Source organism: Eumetopias jubatus, unplaced genomic scaffold (assembly GCF_037043125.1).
Source record: "Eumetopias jubatus isolate StellerSeaLion01/CBP00866 unplaced genomic scaffold, mEumJub1_p1.0 scaffold_3, whole genome shotgun sequence".
Taxonomy (NCBI): Eukaryota; Metazoa; Chordata; class Mammalia; order Carnivora; family Otariidae; genus Eumetopias; species Eumetopias jubatus.
Genome location: NW_028274809.1, coordinates 63328527 through 63353651, shown reverse-complemented (window position 1 = coordinate 63353651; position 25125 = coordinate 63328527). Strand labels below are relative to the sequence as shown.

The 25125-nt window shown below is 38.3% G+C and overlaps 1 protein-coding gene across 2 annotated transcripts in view; it reads left to right on the top strand.

Moving 5' to 3' along the window:
- Window positions 1-25125, top strand: part of CERS6 (ceramide synthase 6) — a 315522-nt gene that overhangs the window by 158640 nt on the left and 131757 nt on the right. For both annotated transcript variants that reach the window (XM_088021650.1, XM_028122522.2), the window contains exon 4: window positions 13923-13980. In XM_088021650.1, coding sequence (XP_087877776.1) covers window positions 13923-13980 — 58 coding nt within the window. The remainder of the gene's footprint in view (window positions 1-13922; window positions 13981-25125) is intronic.

Sequence of the window (25125 nt, the reverse complement as noted above, 5' to 3'; positions counted from 1 at the left end):
AGTACTAGTCCTGGGTGGATCTGAGACACAGACCTTTCTCTCAGAGCTGAAAATCCATCTGGTTGTTGGTCACTTAAAAGATAATTAGAATATATATACTCTTAATATTATAACAGTATATTATGGGGACAAACACTTCTGCCTTAGTAGGTGGAGACCAGAGGAAACTTGAGAAAGATCACAGTAAGTTGAGTTGGATGAAGAGGAAGAGCAGTCCCAGGAGAGGAGAAAGGTAGGAGACAAGTACTGAGGCATAAATGTGAATGGGCTATACATGAAATGAAAGGCAGCCCTGATACCTGGGAGATGTAATAGTTATAGGCAATACATGGAGACAACTATGTATTCATTATTTCCAAAATTAGGGTTAAGATTAAAACAAACAAACAAGAAGATAGAGTTCACGTACAATGGATCAGGAATGAAATTTGTTCAGGTCACCCTGAAGAGGTGATTCCGGGCTTGATTAGGGCAACATTTGATTAGCCTCTCTCAGCTAAGGAAAGGGTAAGGGCACAGAGACATTATAATTTCCCCGTTGTAGAGGACATTCTGAGATCCAGGTTGGCTGAATGTAGTAAAGCACTGGGGAAAAAGAGTGTTGGTTTCTGGAAAGACTTGATTTTGGTGAAAGTGCTTGGGTCATTTTAAGATCATCAACTTTTCTTGTTCTGTTTCTGAGTTTTGTAACTGGTTTGCTGATTGTACTCTGGATTTCTGTATAGATTTGCCTGTAGGAAAAGAAGCTGTCATTCATAACAAAAGAAGTATTCTGGACTGTATGACTATTGTCTTTCTCGTGGTTAAATTAATCAGTTGACACCTTGGCTTAAATGTCTGTCTGTGGAATTCAGTGAAGTCTAGCCCACCCTGAGCGAAAGAGAACTAGATGTGCTGGACTAGGGCAGATACTTGTGGGGGGTGTGGAGTGGGGGTGGAGTGAAGGGAATAAATGCAAGGAACATTTCCAAGTTAGACCTTTGAGATTTGATGACTGATGGGGTATGGTGGTTGAAGGAGGAGGAGGCAGGAAGATAGGATGCTGAGAGGATAATAATGTCCTTGACAGAGATGGAAAGCAGAAACACATGAGATTTCTGGAAGAAAGATAACACATGTTTGATTTTGAAGTTTGAATCCATGGTGCCTGTATTGGTGGAGTGGTCTGCCTTTTGGCTCTCCAGGGTCGTGAAGCTGGTTAGATGTAGCGACTGCACAGCGGACAGGGAATGGGTGAGTTCAGCTCCAGGGAGCGTCCGGAGTGAAAAGGAGGCTAAGGACGGAAGCCGGGGTGTCACTGATGTCAGAGAGGAGCACGGGCAGTCTGTGCAGGAGGCAGGGGCGGCAGCGAGGTGGGAGAGAAGGGTGAAAGAGCAGAGCAGCAGGGATTTAAGCAAAACAGAATGGCCAGTTTTGTCAAAGACTATAGGCTCAAAATAGAAGACTTAGACTCAAAGCTTCAGAAGTCAGAGAGACCTTAAAGGTCTCCTTGCTCCCCCAGAAGAGAGACTTGAGCTTGTCCAAAATCACCCTGAAGGGATCTGGGGGCGATCTCATGCTTATCCCATTGTCTCATGTTGTTTCTCGTTTCTAAGAATAGCTTTGCAGTTAGTGTGGAATTCTATTTAATCCTAGCTGGGAGGAGAGATTATGTTGCCACATGAAAGTGGACAGCTCACTCTCACCTCATCCCCATCTCACAGGGAAAAGAGGGTCCTAGTTATTTAATACACGAGGTGCTGCCATGTGAAGGTAGCTGGTGTGTGGCCCACTCATGACTCTTTCAATCAGCATGCACCTCACATGGCGTCAGCCGGTCAGCCAAGAATTTCACTGTGTGTGTTAACTGGGTTCAGTTTTCTGAAATGGCTTATTCTGCTATGCAGGAGGGCGGGTTGACTGATTTTTGGGGGAAAAACCTCAGTGATGACAGATTGTTAATCTGATGATGTCTTTCTCTGTAAAAAGGAAGGCGCAAGAACATCCTCCTTCCAAATAGAAGATAATAGGTCAGAAATCTACATATCTCTCTTTGTTTCTGATTGGAAGATCCTTGACATTCGTGGATTTAACTTGTATTCATACACACATATACACATACATAGACATGTATGTATATACACATATACATTTATTTATACACACATACACATACATAAACATCTATATCTATATGTACAAATACATATTCTTCACAGACAATTTAAAAGTCCAGGAGGAGAATGTGGCAGTGAACAGGCTGAGGGAGTTGGGGCATGAGAGGTAGGGTGGGCATGGGCAGGAAAAAAGATAAAAAAAAAAAGATGCAGGAGGTAAGATACAATTTTAAATGTTTGCATGGGGAGACTGGTACGTCAGGGCAAATAAATTATGAATGAGCCCAGTCAGCAACAGGGTCCATTCCTGCCCATGTCTCTCTGTTTCATCTTTTTTCCCCTTCCCATTGAATTCTAACAACTCTGATAAATACGTATTTTAGTCACCATTTTCAGATGAGGAAACCAAAGACATTTTATACTGGAGTCACAGGATTTAGGGGAACGCGAAGGTCTCCAATGATATTCCTGAGACAGATCTGCCGCTCAGTCCCATATCCAGTTATGAGACGTGGATTAGAGCCTGTGGCACAAAACTCATACCAAACAGGGCAGTAGCAAAGGTCAGATTCATTTCTTAAACTCAAAATACATACCTTTTGAAAACTTAAGTACCATTAGTTCCTGTTTTCTGCTTTCCTGTGCAATCACAGCATCAGTGCTAAACAAATGGCTCTTTGTCTTCGGTGTGCTTTCATATAAAGAAAAAATCACACAGAGACTATGAAAGCACTTGATGTTCAAGGAACACATAACATTAGTTTGACTCTAGATGATAATAAATATTTGGCTGTTTTGCCTCAACCACATGCTTAAGAAGTGTGACGTTTGCAAGGGCATGCTCCAAAGTCATATTGACTGAGTTTATTTTTGGCAACAGTGGAGCAGTCTTGGTTTATTCCTTTTTTTAATCTTTATCCTAGACAAGTATTCGTTGGAAAATGCTTATTTATCTTTTTTCGGATTTCCACAAATCATGGCCATTCAAATTTGAGAGCAAATGGACTTTGAGCTCACAATTATAAGTTGAGTCTATACTCAAGGGAATTCTGGGAGTAATGAGAAATCTTTTATAGGCAGAATGACCTAACAGAAGTGTAATTTGTAGACCCTGATTTTTGACACGTGTGTTTTGTGCAGATTGTGGGAGACTGGCAGTGGTGTTGGGAAGAGACCGACACCAGCAACGCTGAACTCTACCTTGCCAGGTGCTTGACAAGAGAGGTCAACCTGGAGAGAAAAGGATAGACCCCAATACAAAATTGAAGAAAGAGTCACTATAATGTAACCGCTAAGAGAGCTTATGAACAAAGCATAAGAAAAATATCAAATTCAAAGTAGTTAAATCCAAGAAACTGAACACAGTAGATTTAGAACTAAGTATAAAATGCAGATGATATTTCCAATGGCAGTTCGGCCCTAAAAGTAGAAATGTAATGACAGGAAAAGAGTACCATTAATTATGATGTTGAGGAAAGGCAGCTTGCTTGGGGCGATGGCATGAAGAACAAGTCCTTCATGGTTTCCAGGGGTGGGGGAGGGGAAAGACAGTCATTTCGTGTTTTTACTGAGCCTAGTTCTTACTCACACTATCTTCTTTCTAATGAAATATTTTAAAATACAGACACTAATATAACAAGGACCCACTCAGCTCTCTCTAATACTGTTTTAAAGGATTAAAATATTACAGAAGCAGCTGAAGTTTCCTGGACACCCCTCTTTTTTCTCCACCCTCCAGAGAGCATCTCTATCCTGAATTTGGCGTTTTTATTTCCTTCTTTATTTTTATGGCATGCATACATGTGTATGTGTGCGTAGGTATATGAATATATATATATATGTTCATGAGATACATAGCATTACCTTCCAAATTACTAAGCTTTACATAACACTTATTTTATTTTTTTTCTTAAAGATTATTTATTTGAGAGAGGGAGAGAGCATGCACAAGCAGGAGGAGGGGCAGAGAAAGAGGGAGAGGCAGACTCCCTGCTGAGCAGGGAGCCCGACGCGGGGCTCGATCCTGGGACTCCCAGATCATGACCTGAGCCGAAGGCAGTCGCTTAACCGACTGGATTTAGTGAAGACTATTCTGCTCAAATTAAATTCACATTTGACCTGAGAATGAAAAGTGAATAGGTTTGACTTCCTTCCAGCCTCAGTGACTTTGCATTGATAAGTCTGTTGCTTCTCAAACAGAAACAGCTGAGCGTTCAGCAAATGAGGAAAACCATTTGGAGTCACAGAGTAAATTATTGATGGAAGTAGCAATAATTTCAGGAAATGTTTGCATTGAGGCTAAAACTCAAGTCTGTGTAATCAGTCCATGGGACAAGTAACATCTTTTCTCCTAACTAGCGTATTTCTTTGGACTCCTAAACTAGGAGTCCAAAGCTAATCTGGGAATTTAGATTATATCTCAGAGTTTCGAAAAAATGGCAGTTTTCATCTCCCCTTCATTTTATTCTTTAAGATACATGTTTTCCAAACTAGAGTCAATTTACTTTTCTCCCTTGTTGAAGAACATCTCTATTGTATGCAAGTAATAAAGTTAGTATCCCAGTAACAGCTTGAAAGGAGAATACTGACCAAAAGGTCATGTTACAGCTTAAAAAAAATATTCTCAGGTGGAACCTATCAGTTAGTTAACTAAGTCTTAGGTCTATCCCTAACCCACTTCCACATACTGTACCCTGAAGGTAAAGAAAAAGAAAACTAATCCTTGGATGGAGGCAGTTTGGCTAAAAGCCTGTGGAGCAAGAGAGAAATATGTGTCTGCATCATTAACATGAGTCAGTGATGTCGATGGCTTTGTTAGACCTATAATTGCTAATTAATCGAAAGGCCTTACTTTGTTCTACAAACCAAAAATCCAGCCAACCAACCAGTCCCCCAAATAGAGTTCTGAAGTCTGTGGCTTTGTAAAAAAGTTAGGTGTTGGTTTAATTTGTGAAACTCCATATTTATACACTAATGAACATTATTTGGCCTCCTCAGGGCATAGGCAGTATGTCAGGTACCTGCTGAGTATTCTCTGAAACTTAAGGTGTGGTCATCCATTTCCAGTCTTGACGTTAAGGCCACAGAGCCACAAGATATAGATGAAGGAGACCTAGTGTGAAAAACAAGGACACCTGTGTTCTTTCACCAAGTTACCTGAGAATGTAGGGGAGTGGCACAGTTCTCTGGACCCAGTGTTCTCATCTGTAGAACAAGGGTGTGGATGGACTCTCTAGTTGTTAAGAGCAACCCCAGTTTCAAGGAAATAAAAAATGGGGGATGGATACCTCTGATTTGTATGCACGGATATATTCCAGTGTTTGGCAAGACCAAACACTTGCCTTTGGTGAGCTGTTTTCTCACTTAGGGTAAGCAGCACATGTTCACAACACCAATTATGACTAGGATTCTGGCTAAGTCATTGCACTTGGAGCTCGTGCTCTACATTATGCAGAGGAAGGAAGAGACAACAGAGCAAGTCTCATTTGCCCTCTTGCCTTAGCAGAGGAGCTGCAATGGAGGTGGGCAGCTGTCAGAGTAATTCCACTGATTTTGTGTTCATGTGATGAGAGAGAGCAAGCTGTGGAGGAAAGTTACTCACAATAAAAAAAAAAAAGTTTCATTTTAATTTTTGTATTAAAATAAAGAGGCAATATTCGGTAGTGAGAAGCATGGTCTCTGGAATGAGCCTTCCTGGATTCAGATACCAAATTCACCACTTGCTACCCGTGTTTTTAGGCAAATTACCTAAGTCCCCTGTCCTTATCTGCAAGATGGAGGTGACAGTGGCATCTGCCCCATATGGTTCTCATAAAGTGTAAATGAGATACCACATACAAAACTCTTAAGGATGATACCACGCCTAAAGTAAGTGCTCAAGAAATGCTGGCTATTGTTGTTTTCTAAAAATAAATAGGTGATCCTCAAAGAAAACCTAGCACGTAGAAATACTGTTCACCTTGTAAGGAAGACTTGCTGATAAGCTTGAAACCACAATTACTTCATTTCAAAACTTTGTAGAAGTGAATATGTCAGATATAATACAGAAACCCCTTTGAAGGTTTTTAGAAGTCCATTTGTACTTGACTGAAGAAGTGATAAAGTACGAATGTGTTTAGGTTGTAGCTTTGTTCATACCTTAGCAAAGTCATCAGCTCTGAGTTTCTAGTAGAGAAACAGGAATTTAATCTACTTTCTGCTTTGAGGTAAAAGGGTGGGCTTATGTATTTTAAAGTATCAATATAATAAAGTCTATACTAATTTATTTCAAAATATATTCTGCTCATCTATCATAATTTTACTTGTAATAATTTGCAAGATATGGTGGCATGATTTATATTAAATCTTAAATTTTATGGAAGGAAAGATATAAGCCCTACTTCACTTCTCTTCATGTATTTGAGAGGAAATGAGTTAATCCTTGTTTGTGTTTAGATGATGGAACCGTTAAAATGAGAAATGTCTCAAAAGTAATGAATTCCATTTCATAATTAAAGGAATATATGCTAAATTCTTGTGCTCTGTACGTTAGTTTTATACTCAGTAACAATATTTTTTATTATGTATGCTACTCCACAGTTGACTCTCTTTGATTCCAAATTACTACTATGTTGATCATTTAAAAAATTACATTAGCAGGAGCGCCTGGGTGACTCAGCAGGTTAAGCATCTGCCTTCAGCTCAGGTCATGATCTCAGAGTCCCGGGATCGAGCCCCGCCTCGGGCTCCCTGCTCAGGAGGGAGCCTGCTTCTTCCTCTCCCTGCTGCTCCCCCTGCTTGTGCTCTCTCTCTCTGTCAAATAAATAAATAAAATCTTTTTAAAAAATGCATTAGCAGCATTTGACATGTCTTCCCCCTTTCTTATTTATATTTTTGCACAGTTCCTAGAAATAGTTGATAACGTTATTAGATTATGGACTCTTTTGGTTAAAATTAACTTTAAAATAAATAAAGGGAGTACCTATACCCTTAATAAAAATTCAGACGTCAATTTAGGAGCTGTTCTTTGCAAAACACTATGTTTGCTATCAGAAATACAAAGACAAATAAGACTCTGTTTTGCCTACTTGGAACTCACAAGCAAATCAGAGGTTTGTGGCTGCAGTCAAAGATAAGGTAGAGGGGTAAAGAACACACCATCAGAGAGAGACTTAAGTGCTTTCACTGTTGCACCATTCAGAAAAGGTGGATTCAGAGACTAACTAGCGTTTGACATTAATCCTGAAGGAGGAATAGTATTTCAGCTGGTAGAGAGGATGATTGGCTAAGATGGAGAATGGTCCCCTGGTAATTACTGTTGACTTTAGCTGACAAGCTCCGTATTATTTTAGCTGCCCTGGTATTGAATAAAAGCACCAGTGCAGTCCTTCCCTGTGTCCAGTTTTGCAGGCAGCCAATTTCTATTCATCAGGACAGAGACTATTCTCATTATGTGGTGTCCATTAATGTCTCTTTGGTTTAAAACACTATTTTAGCTGAGTACGTTGTCTTCAGTTTTCAAGAGTGTACAGTTGAGGAAGAGGTAGCATACCCTCATGGTGAAGAGCTGGGATACTGGAACCAGCCTGCCTCCTAGTTCCCAGTCTTGGCTCTCTCCCTTACTAGCTATGTTACCTTCAGCAATTTAGTAAACCACTCTGTACTTGTTTCCTCAGCTACAAAAAGGGAGAAGGGGGCATGGTGATAAGAGTATCTATTTTGTTGTTTAGAATAGTTTCTCTAAATGACTTCCTATTTGTAAAGTGCTTAGAACAGCTCCCAGAATAGAGGAAGTACTCCATAATTGTTGAAAGCAAAATGGAGCACTGGGTGTTATATGCAAACAATGAATCATGGAACACTACATCAAAAACTAAAACTAATGATGTGATGTATGGTGATTAATATAACATAATAAAAGAAAAGAGAAGAAAAGAAAGGAAAATGGCCCCATCTGCCTGCCTTGCTCTGTCTGGGACGGTGTGCTGAATTGAGGTCCAGGGCTGCTCTGGATGTTTTCCCTGTCCATCCTCCTGTAGCTGAGGATCCTGGTGCCCCATTTGTGACACCTGGCAGGAAGACACAGGATGTCAACGCTCTGATTCCCTACTTTTATGGCACATTTTATTAGTCTTGATTTTAACAAAGAACCCTTTCAGCCTTGTTGTATAAGAACAATAAACCAGATTCAGTGGGTGGTAGTTTTTACTAGCTTTCCATTCTAATTTTCAGGTTTGATGGATGTAAAATTTCCATGTCCAAACAAATGTAGTGGAACACGTTGACTTCTCGAGGCAAAAAAAAAGTGCACTGTAATTCTGTGGAATTTGAGAGGGGGCCTTAGAGTCTGTGCTGCTGGTGTCCTGGTTTTGCCACTTAGCAACAGTGTAGTAACCCCACCTTGGGCGAGCTAATCCCTAGGCTTCTGTTTCCAAGTAGATACACTTGCAGAGTCTCCTCAGGAGTCTTCCTGGCATTCTGTGGTGCTTGGCATCCTCCACTGACAGCTGAGGATCCAGCTTTTTGCTTCTGCTAACCAGCCTGACACTTACTTTCTGTTTTCTAGCCTCTAAAATGGGGGTGGGGAGGAGGGCGTTCCTCACTCTCTTCTGTGGCCTTGGGAACTGATGCTTCACAAAATTCCTCTTCTGCCTGTTTGGTGCTACATTCATGCAAGGCACAGAGGTCATTTATTTTTACCATCTTTAACCAGGCTTTAAGTTTTTAAGAAAACCTTCCGTGTGCTAAGCAAAATAAGTCAATCAGAGAAAGACATGTATCATATGACCTCACTGATATGAGGAATTCTTAATCTCAGGAAACAAACTGAGGGTTACTGGAGTGGTGGGGGGTGGGAGGGATTGGGTGGCTGGTGATAGACACTGGGGAGGGTATGTGCTATGGTGAGCGCTGTGAATTGTGCAAGACTGATGAATCACAGACCTGTACCTCTGAAACAAATAATGCAATATATGTCAAAAAAAAAAAAAGATAGCAGGAAGGGAAAGATGAAGGGGGTGAAATCGGAGGGGGAGACGAACCATGAGAGACTATGGACTCTGAGAAACAAACTGAGGGTTCTAGAGGGGAGGGGGTGGGGGGATGGGTCAGCCTGGTGATGGGTATTAAAGAGGGCACGTTCTGCGTGGAGCAGAGGGTCTTATGCACAAACAATGAATCATGGAACACTACATCCAAAACTAATGATGTGATGTATGGTGATTAACAACATAATAAAATAAAATAAAAAAAACTTCTGTAACTATATTTCTATTATTACTGTAACAACAGTGTCTTTTGAAATTTCTCTGTACAAATAAGTTTAATGCTTCACTTCTCCATCCCCTCCTTTCATTAGTATAATCTAAGGATTTATCCGCTGGTTATTGTTAAATATTTTATATTAATTACATTGTCCCTGAAGGGCAATAGCATTTAATTTGGCTATGAAATTTAGGGCAGTTATTTTTGTTGCTAACCCTAGTTCTTTTATTCCAAAATTAGGCTTTTTGAATTCTTAATTTTTATTTGTATTTTGATGGGTTGGAATTAAGCTAAGGAATATTTTAGTACAGGTTAATAAGCACTGTATTTTCAGAGCTTTGGACTATGAGAGACTGCTTTTCCTATCCCTTCACAAGTAAAAGGCAGTTTGGCTGGCAGTGGCTAGCTCTGATTGAGTCTTCTCTTTCTGTTGTAGTTTAGTAATCCAGAGGAGATATTTAAGACCAATTGGACATTTGTTTCTTTGATGGTGGCTTACTTTCATTTGATTTTTGTGTTGACTTGTTTTTGCTTTTATGCCTGGTACTGAAGATTTTTTTTTTTATTTTAACGCAAGGATTCAAAACTTTTGTCAGAATGTGGCTTTTAATTGCTATTATTTGAATACAACTTAGTCCTCTTTTATTCTGTTCAGATTTTCTTTTTTTACTGTCTTTGATTATTCTATTTCAGTTCTGCAATCGTGTTTTCTCAGAAACAACTATAATTAGACTTGATTTTTCTGGTCCTTCAGATCTAGCCTTCTTTCATCTATTGGTTCTTTTCTCTGGTCATATGGGGGTGTTTGTCTTCTACATCAATGATTTAACTTTATGTAGTACACATCTCCATTTTTCTCTCTCCCCCCATGTGGGTAATATTCTGTCACTTCATTTTTAGAATCTTTGTACTGCTTCTTTATTTCACTTAGATTCTTTTTTTATCATACCCAGTAGTCCTTTATTGATTATGGCTTTCTACTTTGGTCTTTAAGGGATATGTCTTTTTGTATCGTACTAACAATGCCAAATACTTTTCTAAAAATTACATGTGGTTCCTCTAGGGAGTTGTTTTTAGGAGACAGGTCTTTGACTCTTTAGCATGCTCTTTTCTTTCCATATTTATGCACTACTTCTTGGTAGACCTATGTTGACATTTAGCTCTAATTTTCGTTTCTGAATTTGGCAATATCCGCTTAGACCTGCTCACAGAGAGGGTGCATGGATTGCCCTGGGTCCCACCCTCTCTCTGTCGTCCTCTTGTTTCCTTAGTAAAAGTCCTCTTTTAGATCTCAGACCTTGTAGCAGTTGACGTTTGCAGGCCCTGGCCTATTTTCAGTGGTCTAGAAGAGTTTCATATAAAGCAGCAATTGCTAATGCCTTGTTCTTCATACTCTCTATGTGGATTATTTAACGACTCCAACACCCAGAAGATACATCACCATAAATCATCTTGTCTCTAAATCTGCCTTTCTGCAAGTGAAACCCCAGGGTGCTACATATTTCCCTTTCTTCCCACTTACCTTTGAAAAGTAGCAGTCACTAAATGATAGGGTGGGGGGACTCTCCTTCTGCCCCAAAAAGCCTCATTCATGATAGAGAACAGGTTTCTGACCATACAGATTGTTGCATTTGTATCCGAGATAGTAGAAAGCAGAGAAAGGGAGATATGCTAAGATTTTCCTACTTCCTTTAGGACTCATAGCTTGCTTTTCTCTGCCTTGAATTACATTTTAAAAATCTAATTTTATTGTTTGTTTTCTGCCATGAAATTCTCTGATTCTTGCAGTAGGTTGAAGGTTTTATATATATATTGCAGTTGCATGCACCTTTACCTCTTGTTTTATAGGTATTTTAGTGGGAAGTTGGTGGAGGCTATCCATCAGAAGACTGTAGCTAGACATCATTTAAAACTGTAACTTATATGAAACTACACAAAAAAATTATGCATGTGGCAGAATGCTTGAAAATTTTGCCTCCTGCCGATATTTTGTGGAAATAAGCTCTGTCTTGTAATTATTCATCACAAATTGTTATTCAAATGATGGAGGCATTGGTGTCCTGTATTAGAACCTAGGTTTTAGGAAAACTGGGTCAATTTAGTGAGGGAATAAAAGGTAGGTGCATTAAGTGATTATAGGAATTCCAATGACTTCCATAAAGTTTTTATTATACATAAAATTGCCTGATCACTGACTACTAACAGAGGAGTTTTAGAGCTGAAACAGCTGTAAATCATTTAATCTGGGAGTTGCAAATTCACTTGCCTTCAGAGGCCAGAAAAGTGACCTGCATATGCATGAAGTAGGTTGGTTTCATACATTGGGAAGTGGAGATTACTTGTGCCACCAAATCCTTGGGTTGTAATATCAAAAGAGTGTACTGTAAACCTGCTCTCCCATTATAGAGATGAAAACTGAGGTCAAAGAATAATAGATTTGCCCAAAGTTAGGAGATTCTGTGTGTTTGAATCAGAACCAGCTATGTAGTTGCAGTGCCCAGTGCAAAATAAAATGTGGGGTCTCCTGTTCAACAATTACGAAGAATTTCAAGATAGTGCCAGCAAAACATTAAAACCAAGCATGGGACCCTGTGGTCGTCACCTCTGGTTCCTGGTCTTCAGTTCTGATCTAGAATTTGTACATCCAGAAGGAAACATACAGACAACTCTTATCCACAACCACCAAAAATCAGTAACGGAGAAGTGGTTAAAATTAAGTCCTTGACTTTGATGCTGCAGTAAGTGAACCAACTTTACTTACAAGAGGGCTTTTCTATATCATTTGCAAGTTTTCGTTGAACTATTATACTGCTTCCATCCATTTTTATCGTTTCTTCCTGAATTCAGTTTTATGAATTATTAGTTGAAGATTTTCAACCCTGAAGTTCAAAGCTCTTCTCTAAATGTTAGTTCTGGTTTGAATTCCAGGATGTTTGAAAGGTCAGTCAGCCCAGGAATGAAACTCTGAGGGACATTTGTGTCTGCTCTTGGGCCTTACTCAGCTCTCAGAGGCCCCCCCCATCATTATTCTTTTCCTCTTACCTTCAGAAGCTGTCATTTTTTTTCCAGAATATTTTGTCTAAAATTTGAATCATCTCCTAAAATCACCTCTCCCTCCCTTCCCTCCCCGCCTTTTTTTTACCTTATTTGAAAATTTTACATGGCTTGCAAACACATAAAGCAATTTGCCTCCTGACAGATTGAAGTTGACTAGCCCCTTTCTCCCTTGTGTTCATTTATAACTTGTAACCCATAGAACTACTAACAGCATAACCTCAGAAATGCTAATTATGACACTTTAAAGGCATAGCTATTCACACCCAGAAAATATAAGAAGTAAAATTGGGAATTGAGTACTAGGGTAAACCATATATACATATAATATGTAATTTATATAATTTATATAAAGTCTTTATACAAAGTCTTATGTACAGATTTTTAAAGTTTCAGGTACTTCACCACTAAATATTTCACAGGACATTCTCCTACATAGACTGTAATACAGTTCCCCCACTCAATAAATTTAACATTTAAATAACACTGATGTCTAATTTAAGATTCATATTTAATGTGTTCCATTGTCCCAGTAATTTTTGATACTGTAAAGAAAAAACCTAATCTATTATCTGTTTATTATCTATGAAAGCCATTTGACAAAATCTTTAATTTTGATATCAAAGGCATGAATTTTCTTCCTAAGTTGAGGTCTTGAAGGTCTTATTTTGAAGTTTTTGGCTATTCCCAAATTGCAAAGATCTCGTCCAGCAATTTCCTCTGTTAGCTTTACAGTTTCACCTTTCAAATTTAGGTCCTACATCTAAGTGCGGTTCATCTTTGTATAGGGTAAAAAGTAGGGCTTCAACTTTTTTTTTCCTCCTGCAAACATCACCACTGTCCATATAAAGTCTTATATTTTAAGACTTAAACATTGAATCATTTAAAATTGAAAGAGAACCAAAAATGTTTTTCCTCACTGAAAAAATGAAAGTCCAACTAACAGCTAGATGTATGGTTTGGGGTGGTATAAGGTTGTCGTTAACAGTCGTATATCAGGTGGATAACTTAGATTCCAAGTGAGTTCCTTTAGCAACATCCACAAAGATGTCGATAAGTATTTGTTAAAAGATGAAGGAAAAAATCTTACCTGATTTAAAAATACTAAGGCTTTTATTTTTTAAACAAGTATGAACTTCAGTTAACTTATTTATTAATATCTGAATTGGACAAGGAATTCAAAACAATCTATGTACCTTTGTATTGTTGAACTGTATTCCTTCATGAGCGATTAATAAGAGGAAATGCACATGTTGGAGAGAGAAGATGAACAGATGGGCAAATACAGTAACTGGAAGAAAATTTGTTATGAATTATTAATATTTAAGATTTTGCAGGAAACCATGCACATGTGTTTAGCTAACACTGAAATTGCCCATTAAACTTAATCCCTGGTTGGAGTGGTGGGGCCCGGGGTGGGGGGCGGGGTTGGCAAATTTAATGGACTTTTTTTCACTCACATGTTTCAGAATACTATACTGTGAAATACATAAACTGAATGTCATAGAATGTTTTTTTAAACTTCTACAGGTGGAGATTTTCATTTTCCCTTTATGTATTTACCTATGGAGTCCGGTTCCTAAAAAAGGTAGGATCTGCGAAGTTACTTTATATAATTCTTATGTAACTGTAGGCCTGTATCTTATTTTTTATGTGCGACAGAGTAGTATTTTAAATCATTGTAACAGGCTTCCGAAGAATATTTGTGCATTTTTCTTTGACTTAACGAAAATATTTGTAGTTTATCCTTTATAGTAAATATCTTTTAGGTATATACCAAAAATACCTTTGAAAATGATTTGTTTTGCCAGTGAAAGATGTTACATGCCCCCTGACCACTGTAGTTGTTACTTACTACTTAAGGCCATAGGAGCCCTTTAAAATCCTTCTGATGCTTTGAAAGAAGTGAAGAGTTTCCACGTCATACAATTGAAAAAATCAGTTGTTGCAATGTGTGTTATCACTATAATCTTCACCAACAAAGATTATGTTTTAGTGTCTTGCAAAGCTATTAACACGGCAACACCAGCTGCTGCTGGAAAATGGAGTTCCTTTCCTAGATTGTGTTTCCCCTGCTGCTCTTTTGCTATTCCTGCATAAACTGAGGCACCTTTATCTGTGAAAGTAATTCTTCAAGGCTGCCATAACCTTCTTCCTGGTTATTTCAATGCTGAATGCTACTACTAACGGGTTAGGCTGCTTAAGTTCAAGTCTTAGGAAGACTGAGCTTCTCTTAGTCATGCACGTACTAATAATACTGATTTGGCAGGAGGCTGGAAATGATTTTTTAAAAAGTTTGTAGTATTAAGCTTTAAAGTGAAATCTATGTTATCTTTGTTAAGTAGAAAATATTTTCCAAAGTAAGGCATTGTGCCAAGTGTCATGTCTTACTGGTAAATTTTCATGTAAATATTGATGTGAAAATTTGCAAATGCGTTTTCAAAAGTCTAAGTTATAAGATGCTATCTGCCTGTGGCAAATTCTATTATAAATAGTGGTTGTTTCCCAATGTCATATTTGCCTAGAGGGATTATGCTTTTTACTTGTTGTCTTTTCCTTTAGTAACCACGCTTATTTTTCACTTAATTAAGGCTACCTGGCCCAGAGACCCCTTGAATAGATTTAAAAGAATGAACCTCATTCTTAAGGCTCAAACAAATTCTCAACTGGGGTACATAAATGTGGTAGAAACTGCCTTTTTTGGAACCCTACTGTCCTAGTTTTCAAATTTACTTACTTGGAAAGAATGACTTACAACGTGCTTACAACGTCATTACCTTGGAATAGGAAATAGCTTTGGATGGAATTTCAGCTGACAAGGGAAAGTTGTGTTTCATGGGAATGGCCAGTTGCTACCTGAGGTCAAAGTTTGGAATTCATGTTGGGTTCTGTGGGTGAAGGGCTTTGACGGTTAAGAGAGATGGTGAGAGCCAGGAGCACTTTTTTTTTTTTTTGCCCTTCTGTGGGATATGGTCTCTTTTAGCCCTTCTGCATCAAGCCTGGCCATCTGTCATCAGAGCAGGAAACACTTTGACACTTAGCTCTGCTTCTCTCTGTCCAACAGACTGAAGGGAACAAGAACAGCTTTTATCCTCCAGTCCTCAATGGCTCTGTAGAAGGCAGTAAGAGGGCCCGTCAGTGGAATGTTTGCTTGGAAGTTGCTTTTCCTTAAATTATCCTGGTTTCCTTTCCTTTCTTTTCTTTTCTTGTTTTTTTTTTTTTTTTTTTTTTTTTTTTTTTTTACTTTATTTTTAGAGAGAGATTGAGAGCAGGGAGAGGGGCAAAGAGAGAATCTCAAGCAGACTCCGAGCAGAGTGCGGAGCCAGACGTGGGGCTCAATCTCATGACCCTGAGATCATGACCTGAGCCAAAACCAAGAGTCAGAGGCTTAACCGACTGAGCCACCCAGGCTCCCCTATCCTGGTTCCCTTTCATACTGCATCTAGTTACAACAAATGCTTTTAAAATGAGAAGAGAGTGTCGCCTGGGTGGCTCAGATGGTTAAGTGTCTGCCTTCGGCTCAGGTCATGATCCCAGAGTCCTGGGATCAAGCCCCTCTTCTGGCTCCTGGCTCAGCGGGGAGCCTGCTTCTCCCTCTCCCTCTGCCTCTCCCCTGCTCATGTTCTCTCTCTGTATCTCTTTGTCTCAAATGAATAAATAAAATCCTAATAAAATAAAATAAAATAAAAATGAGAAGAGAACTAGATCTTTTTCTTCTTGTCAGATCGTTCACATTTGGGGTTTCTTCCTCTAATACTAAGAAGCTCTCAGTTTTGGTTGAGTCTGTAGTTTGATGTTAGTCATCATGTGTGATAGAAAAGTGCACACAGAATCCGTGGGACTAAAGCAGCTGTGGAGGACTTCATAAGCCATCTTGTCTAACCCTCTTATTTCACAGCTGGAGAAGCAGAAATCCTGAGAGGGTAGGTAGCATTTCAGGGGTCACACAGTTTATTAAAAAGCTGAATCTGAAATGAAACATGCACGGCTGTCTCTTAATCCAATACTTTCTCCACTCCACCAGCCTGCCCTAACTTCAGCATGATTTCCAAATGACTTCCTTCTTTGGTTAAGTTAGCTAACTTGACCTCATGTAGTCATTGTTACCATTTATAGAACCTTAAATACTTACTTTAATGGATATTTAAAATATATCTTCTATTAACTTGCTTGGAATGGACAGAGTGTTTGCCCATCCAACCCAAGAGGAAAAAATGTATATTGTCAACATCAGAAATAATCAAAACAAGGTAATTCAAATTTTCACAACACTCTGAAGTGTTTTTAATAAAATAACAAGGCAGTGAACCGATTTTAAGAGGTGAGAGGCCACAGCTGTTTCTTACTCCCAGCATTAAAAATGTTTATTCTTACGTGGGCTATTAGAAAAATGCCTGAGCAGCTTGCACTGTACAGTTTTTTTCTGTCTTTAGGTCAAATGAACCTGATGCATATCATCTCCTAGGATGGATTAAGTCACTTTAGAACCCTTTCTACCCTGAAATTCTGTTAAAGATTCAGTTAAAGAGATATTTACCAAATGCAGAGCACCATGCACCCACAACAGTAGATAGAGAATCTTAAAAAATAAAAACAAATTGATTCATAAGTAATTTTAGGAAACCATAGAATTTTAGATGTAGAAGTTGTCACATGTATCATCTGAACACCTCCTTTTACACATGAGGCTAGGAGATAATCAGTCTCTAGTATGAGAATAGCTTTGGTTTTCTCTGCCATGTTGAAATACATTCAGGCTGAACACTGAAGTTTTATTAAATGCTGTTAACTTTTCCAATTTGAATTGGCTTAATCCTATAGGGAGAGTATACATATTTCTCTGGGTTTACCACATATAGTAGAGTTTCATTGTGTAAATGTGACTGATTCAAGTGCCCTCAGTTTTAAAATATTCTTTGTATTTAGAATACATATAAACTAGATTTAGGTCAATAAACATCTGTGCTTAGTCTGAGTCCCATGAGAGGGAGATACCAAGAACAGATTAAATGTGTAAGAAATTGATTTGGGGAAATACCTGTTATGAGCAAAAATGGGGAGGGTGTTGGGGGAGGCTGGAAGAGCCTTCAGACCCCAGTGTAAGACTGACCTCCAGTGTGGGAGAGAGCGAAGGAAAAAAGGTTCGGTGAATCTCTAAGACTGCCCTGCCTTTCTAAAGAAAGTTCAGTTGGAGAGTGCCAGAGCCATAGTCTCCATCAGAGGAGACCTATGTTTCTTAGAAATGGCCTCACTCTAGTATTCCTGTTGTGCTCAGCAGTTGGTTGCAAGCAGCCTGTGGCCTTCATGCAAATGCAGTCCAAGATCTAAGAGGCACAATCTCAGGATTGCCATGTGTGCTTTATTTTTACAAATATTCTAGCTATTCTGAGCAATGTCAAAGGATACATCATGGAATAAGACTCTATGTGACGTAGAAATTACGTATTTACATGCAAGATACTTAGAAGCACAGAGTACTATTTATCATACTTTTTTTTCATTTTACTTAACATGTGTTGACTTAATCTCCATTATGTCATAGTTCTTTTAGTTGATATGTAAATGCATCTTTGGAGGCTGACTTCTTACATGAGTTTGGTAACCATACAATCTATCTTAGGGTCCTAGGCAGTTACCTCTCCCTTGTATTCAAAATGACCCAGTTTGGGTGATAAACTATATAGTCACATATGAATAGCTCTATAATAAAAAATGAAATAATTGGCCCTGTATTTTCAAAATTTCTAGACACCCTGTAAAGTATGTGTGTGTTCATTTATATGAAATCAACAAAATGTTTTCTGTAATTTCATGATGACAAATAAAAGAATGAGCTTCATATTTTATAGTGCTGTGATAATGCTCAGGTATGCACATGTTATATGTTGTTTTCTACTTTCTCAGCCTAGAACCCCCTGTATAGATAGCACTAACTTTGGTCATGAAGCAAACTCTAGAAGACATTGACTTTACAGGGGCGTTAGTGAGCTATTAGGTAAAGTTATTGCTAGGTTAGTAGGAAGTATTTAAATAGTTGAAAGATAAGCCTATCTCAGTAGTCTTTTCCCATAATTGCCAGACACAAGCAACTCTGCCCATAAATATGACTGGCAGTGACAAGTGCTTTTTAAAAGAAAACCCAGAATTTGTTTAGGCGCTCTGAATTCGTATCACACAATGTACTCATACAAATTAACACATCTTCCTAAGTCCTAAAAGAAACCACATTCAAGCCTTAAAAAATAGAGTACCTCTCATTTACTGTTACCTTTTTTTCTCCTTTGTAGATGGAAGTTTGTATTGGGTGGAGTTCTTTGAATGTTTTTCTTTGAGTTTCTTTATTTGTTTAAAATAAACAGGAAGGCAATGTAGATATGCATGCAACTGAGACTTAGGTAAATATTTTTTTCTTATAATCTACATGTTAGGCTAATGTATATCCAACTTTTTGATCCTATGGTACATTTTATATCAATCCATTTTGTACACATGTATGTATATAATGAAATACAAGTTACTAAAATACTACCTATACCTAACTTCTGTGTCAGTCAGGGTCCCATTATGAGACAGAAATCACAGGAGTTATTTTTAAGAGTGACTATAATATAAAGAAACATTAACTGGGGGAACCACTAAGACTGTGTTGCCCCAAGTAATTGATCTGCTGACTCTTTCCTGCCAGTCTGCAATGAGATAAGGAGCTTGACCTGAATGCAGATCAACTAACTGCTTCTTTTTTGAGAAAGGCTAACTGTGAAGAAAAGGTCAGCTGAACTAAACAGTGTGCTTAGTGATATAGTTAATTTACATTCTGGTGAAACAGTAACAAACATTTCAAGGACTGGCACTCTGTACATTCTGGGATGAGCAGTGCCCTGGAGGTATCATGGAGATAGTAATGGCAGGAAGAAGCTACCTCTCTGAGGACCCGGGGCTCATGGGAAGTGGGTGGAGTTATCAGAACCTAGAAGCTAGAAGGAGGAGCCGTGGAGCTAGACATCAAAGAGGGAACGTTGACCAGCTGGAGTCTGCAGGACCACAATGAGGCTGGCTGTGGGAATAAGGAAAAACTGCAAACTGCAAGCTGCCGTTGCCACTGGAATTTCACTGCTGGGGTGAAGATGCATTGCTGGGGGCGTGGGGGGAGAGGGCAGTGGAGAAGGGGGGAGAGGGCAGTGGAGAAGTGGTGGCCAGAACAGGAAGCAGAAGAGAAAGGAGCACATCCCATCTTCCTCTTGCAGTCTTCCAGCCTCCCTCTAGAGCTTCTTAGAGGCTCAACACCATAAGGCACCAGTTCCTAAGAGCCAGCTGAATTGAAGTTTGCAGAGGGCCAGCTCTGAGGGGGAGAAGCAATATCTTAAGAAGTAGCCCAGCCTTCCTGTAGTGCTGCATTCTCTTATGTACTCTGACAACTCATTGTAATTAATTACATTTAAAAAATATGCAAGTTGCCACATACTCTCTTGGCTTCTTGACTGACTAGGGGGTGAAAAGCCGTCATTGAAAAGTAGTATCTTGGCCAAATGAGCACTTTGCCTATCCTCTTAGGCAGTCTCAGTCTGCTCAGAATGAAGGCATAGTTCATTATTCATTTGTTTCATTATTCATAGTTTCATTATTCATTTGGTGTGCTTTTCCAAGTCCAACAAGGCCACAAAATGTTGCATGGTATCATGCTTCAAGGTGTACTCTTTTGCTTACTGGTTAGCTTGGACTCTTTCTAAAATTGAAACAGCAAATTTGTCATCATTTTGCCTGTCTTAACAGTGAAAATAAAATTTGTCTAGCCATTAGAATATGTCTCCATTTAAAATTTTGTTCTTTGTGTCATTTAAAATATTTTGAAATTGCTTGGAGTATGTCCCTTGTTGAAGGAGGTTTGACTTTTAGAGTTCTCCCTAAGTTTTCACTTTCACCTAATGGCCCCATCAAATAATTTTGTAAGAATTGCAGATGACATAGAATATGAACATTGGGAATAGACCCTAAGGATCAACCATCTCAAATTTCTCATTTCACAAAAGAAGAAACAATTTCAGAAGGATGAATCGACTTGCCTGTGGCAAAAATAGAAGCCAGACATGCGGTCTTTAGAATTTCTGAGTCCATTAAAACAGCAACAACAACAACACAACTTAGAAAACAAGTTTTAAAAATCCAGCAATTCAAGTATATTTGTTTTAATTAGTAAACTCACCTTATTAAGAATTAAAAGTCACGTCACGTGGGAGAACATTGAGGGAGAAGTCAAGATTGAGGTGGTAGTTTTGGCTCTGCCAATTATGTTTCATCACACCACTGCACTCTGAGACTCATTTTTCTCATCTGTAAAATGAGAAAATGATGCCTGCCCTCACTTCCTTAGCTTTTGTGTAGGATTGCTGTGGAAGCTATAAAATACTTGGAAAGTGTAAGACATACCACTAATTGTTACTGATTAAGAGGTAGGTTCTGTTGGGGGCTGTGAATGCCTAACTATCCTGTAATAAAACTTCTTTTTTAAAATTTTTTAATTTTTAATTTTTTTTTTGACATGAAACTTTTAAATGTGTTACTGCCACTTCTAGCGGTAAGATCCCAAGCATCAAAGCATGATGCTTACTACTAGGTAAATGCACTTTCTGGAATGGAAATGATCTGGAATGGCCTTGAGATGTTGTCCTTCTGTGATTCTTGTTGTATCTTCCTTTTTTCCTTCTACCCACATGTATCCTCTTGAATATTTTCTGATTTCCCTCATACCTGTCATTTGCCCTTCTCTGTTGACTTGTGGCTGGCATTCTATCTGAGGAGAACATTCTGAGGCAAGTGGGAAACTGAGGATAAGATGATACAGTGAGGACCCAGAAGAAATAGTCAGAAGACCTGGGTTTAATTTGAATTCTGCCATTAATCAGTTTTGCAGCCTGAAGAAGTGACTTCATCTCTCTGGGATTTAATTGCTACATCTCTAGAATCAGTAATGTGGACTAATACAACATTTTTAGAGTTCATACACCATAATTCAGTGAAGAATTTGAAATAGTCAATAATTATGGCAAGCCGGTATGACCTGTTGAGAAAGCAACATGGTGATGCAGAATTATAACCATATGTATGTTCATAGACAGTGACTCAGCAGTTCAACTCCTATGAATGTATTCTGAGCAAAAAATTATACAGGGGCAAAAAATACATGTGTGTAGCTATTTATTACAACTTAAAAATATACATATGCATGTATATATACATAACTACATGCAACACAAATTACAGCAAATTCAAATAACTTAAAGCAATCTTAATGTCTAATATTAATAGAATTTTTAAAATTATTATCAAAATGATAAAATAACATGTAATCAATTAAAAATAATTGTAAAGTAACCATATTATTTATAGTCCTAATAAAATGCTTAGTAGAACTGTACATGAAAATAATTAACATTTATATAGATAAATGGAAAGTAATAGATAAAAATGAATTCTTTTAGAAAGACAGAACTGCAGATAGTTAATTTTTTCAAATGTCTTTACTACTTTATTTTCTATTAAAAATATTAGCCCTGAGTTATGGGCATTAGAATGGAAATGTGCATCACTTTAGGTATACTTGGGTTTGAAAGAGCTTATAGTTGTAACTTTTAAAAAGGAGAAAATAAAAAGTTGAATTCCACTTAAATGGCAAAGAGATACGGAAGTTTTATTTTAATAAAATCCCATTGTCCATGTTTGCCTGGTCCTCGCTGCCCCAATCCCTGAATTTTCTCCCAGGGGCTCCCTTTATGTGATCATCTTGACCCAGATGCCTGAGAATGTCCTAGTACTGACTTTTGAAGGAGTTTTTTAGTCTCCAGTGGGATTCTGGAGAGATTCAAGCTCTATTTTCATAGCAGATTTATGTGGCCTGTGTCAGGGAATAACTGAATTCCTCCTTCCATTAGCACTCTCATAATGAAAGTCCCACCTCTTTTGGTGTGGGTTAATGACTTGGAAACACTATTGGCTTAGTGCATGACCAGGATAACAGTTGGCATCACTGAAAATAATCACATCATAATCAAAGTCATGATAGCTATGCTGCACTGAGGACTCAGTATGGGCCAGGCATGATACTGATCACATAGTGTTCATTTTTCATGTGTTGTGAAACATAACTTCTCATCCACCAAGGGTAACCAAGGATCGGTTATTTATCTTAGGTTATAGAGCTAGTCAGTAGGAGGGCTGGAATTTAAATGGAGATCCCATTGACGTTGTGGCTCACTCGTATCCAGCCTTCATTACTGACTCGGTGAATCTACTGTGCTCATAAGGACTGACCACTTAACAAGAAAAAGCGAAGGCTGTGTCCTATGACTATATATATATATATATATATATATATATATATATATATATATATCTTAAGACTACAGAGTTAAATTTAGTGATTGTATTCAAAAGGCTCAAATTAAGCATTGTTGTTTTTATGTATCTACTTGCAAATAAAGTCACAACGGCAAAGCTGAGAATCTGTGCCTTGCTGCATTCTTGGTATTTTTGGATTGCAACAGAAATTGCTAATTTTCAGACTGGGTATAGATCTTCCCTTTTTACATAAACCTATGTAATTATGCTATACAAATTTTTCTCCCCTTCTATGATACATATTTACTTTCTACAGTGTGACTAACAAACCATTAATACACTATTCACAGTAAGAAGCTGGTTGGGACAACTCAGTATGCTCTACAGTTAGGGGAATGTGCATTAGGTGAAATTGTTCATTGCCTAGGAAAAATTAGGATATTCAGATAATAAAACCATTTCATCAGCACTGAGGTTATAGCTTATAGTTTTTTTTTTAATTTAATGAGATGCGAGGGTTTAATTTTGGGTGTGCATAATTTTCTCTAAATGCATCGAGAAGTCTTTTTACCCAGGTTGTCTTTGCTTTGTGTTCAGGCTTTGTCTTGAAGGAATGACATCTCACACCAACAGCTTCCTGCAGGTGGTAAGGCAGAAAGATTTCAGGACTTGGAGGAGCTCATGAGGCTGAAGTGGATTTGTAGGGAGGAGAAAATACTTGTGTCGATTCCCAAGTACAAGTGACAAGTATTACGAAGTGATACTTGCTCTTATGTAATTATTTATACAAGGGTTTGTGGATTTGGTGCTTGATCAAACCATGAATCTTATTTTTTTCAGCTCACTTAATAAAATGTCAACTTTGTAGAAAGTCTAAAAATAAAAAACTAGTTTCTATTTCAGAGGCTACTAAAATAACACTCATTTACATAAGATGTTCATTATTAGACAGTCCCCTAAAAGCATAGACTTACACCTCTCAAAAGTTTAGGGCTTAACTTAACTGTGAACAACATTGGTCTTCATTTATATGCTGTAACAAAGCTAGAACTACAGGTTTCCTCTGGCTGAGGGCAATGCCTCAGAACTGCACTGCATTAGCATTCCTGTCCTGTTTCCATGGGGAACAGAAAATTAGTCACTCTCAGAAGAGTTCAGGTAATTTGATATGAAATATTGATCCATGTATCAAAATCTGTACCTGCACATTCACTCTGCATTAGCTGAATCATCGTCTGACATAAAGAAAGATCCTTTACTGAATTCAACAAGAAAAGCATTATTCTTACCAAGGTTTGTTTTAATAAAATCTGAGAGCTCATGGTTTTCACTTACCATGGTCATCATAATAAATCATTTTCCTCATCAAATGTAATGAAACAAACCAGATGCTCATTGCCTAAAAACAATAGCGTTCTGGGAGAAGTAATGAGACACTCTACTTCTGCTTCTAAAACTGGTGTTCTGTCTCTTCAGGGAAGACTCAGTCTTGTCTGTGTGTTGAGGGTGGGAGTATGGGTACTTAGGACAATTATCTGATGTGGAGCAGAGCAGCGGGCATCCCAATCAGACTAGCTCATGCTCTGATTACAGCTCTGCGTGTGTCTCCAAAAAAAAACTGGTTCAGAGAGCATCCACATACCGGGTCAGCTACAGTGTGCCGTAAAGTGGACATATAGTTTAGTGTTTTGCTTAGTTTTGTGCCCTTCTCCTTTATTAATGCATATGAGAATAGGCCTGCCTGCTGGAATCCATTGCTGTTATTGCTTAGGATTTTTTTAGCAAAAGTGTACCATCTACCTTCGAATGACTAGTCAAAGGACAGAGAAGATGGCCATTTTGGCCTCAAGGAATTCACACTTCCGTAAGGCAGTGAACAATGGAAAGGATAAGATAAACTTTTTCCAGGCAAAACTAATCTATATTGATAGAAGTAGTTTTATGGGGGCTGGGGCGGGGGGAGAGGGTGTGGGCAAGAGAGAGCCTGCTGGAGTGCTGGAGCTTTTCTACATCTTAATCAGGTCATGGTGACATAGGTACATACATATGTAAACATATATCGAATGTCTATGGACTTAGATTTTATTGTAAGTATGTAAGTCATACTTCAATTAAAAAACTTAATGGTTTCTGATCATCCTAGAGCTGCCATATAAGCAGTTGCTATGTGTTGCTGAGTGGAAATGTGGGCACAAGGCAGTTGAGGATCAAAGACTGTTATTTAAAGGGCATACCATTCATGGTTCTTTCAAGAGCCTCTGTCTGTTACCACTGGGAAATACTGATCTCTGTTCATTTTCAGTATCTGTTGAGCACCTGCCCTTTGATAGGGATTATTCTAAGCATCATGGAAAAAGAAGTTAGCAAGACAGTCTGAGTTCTTGAGCTAATGTTAGTATTG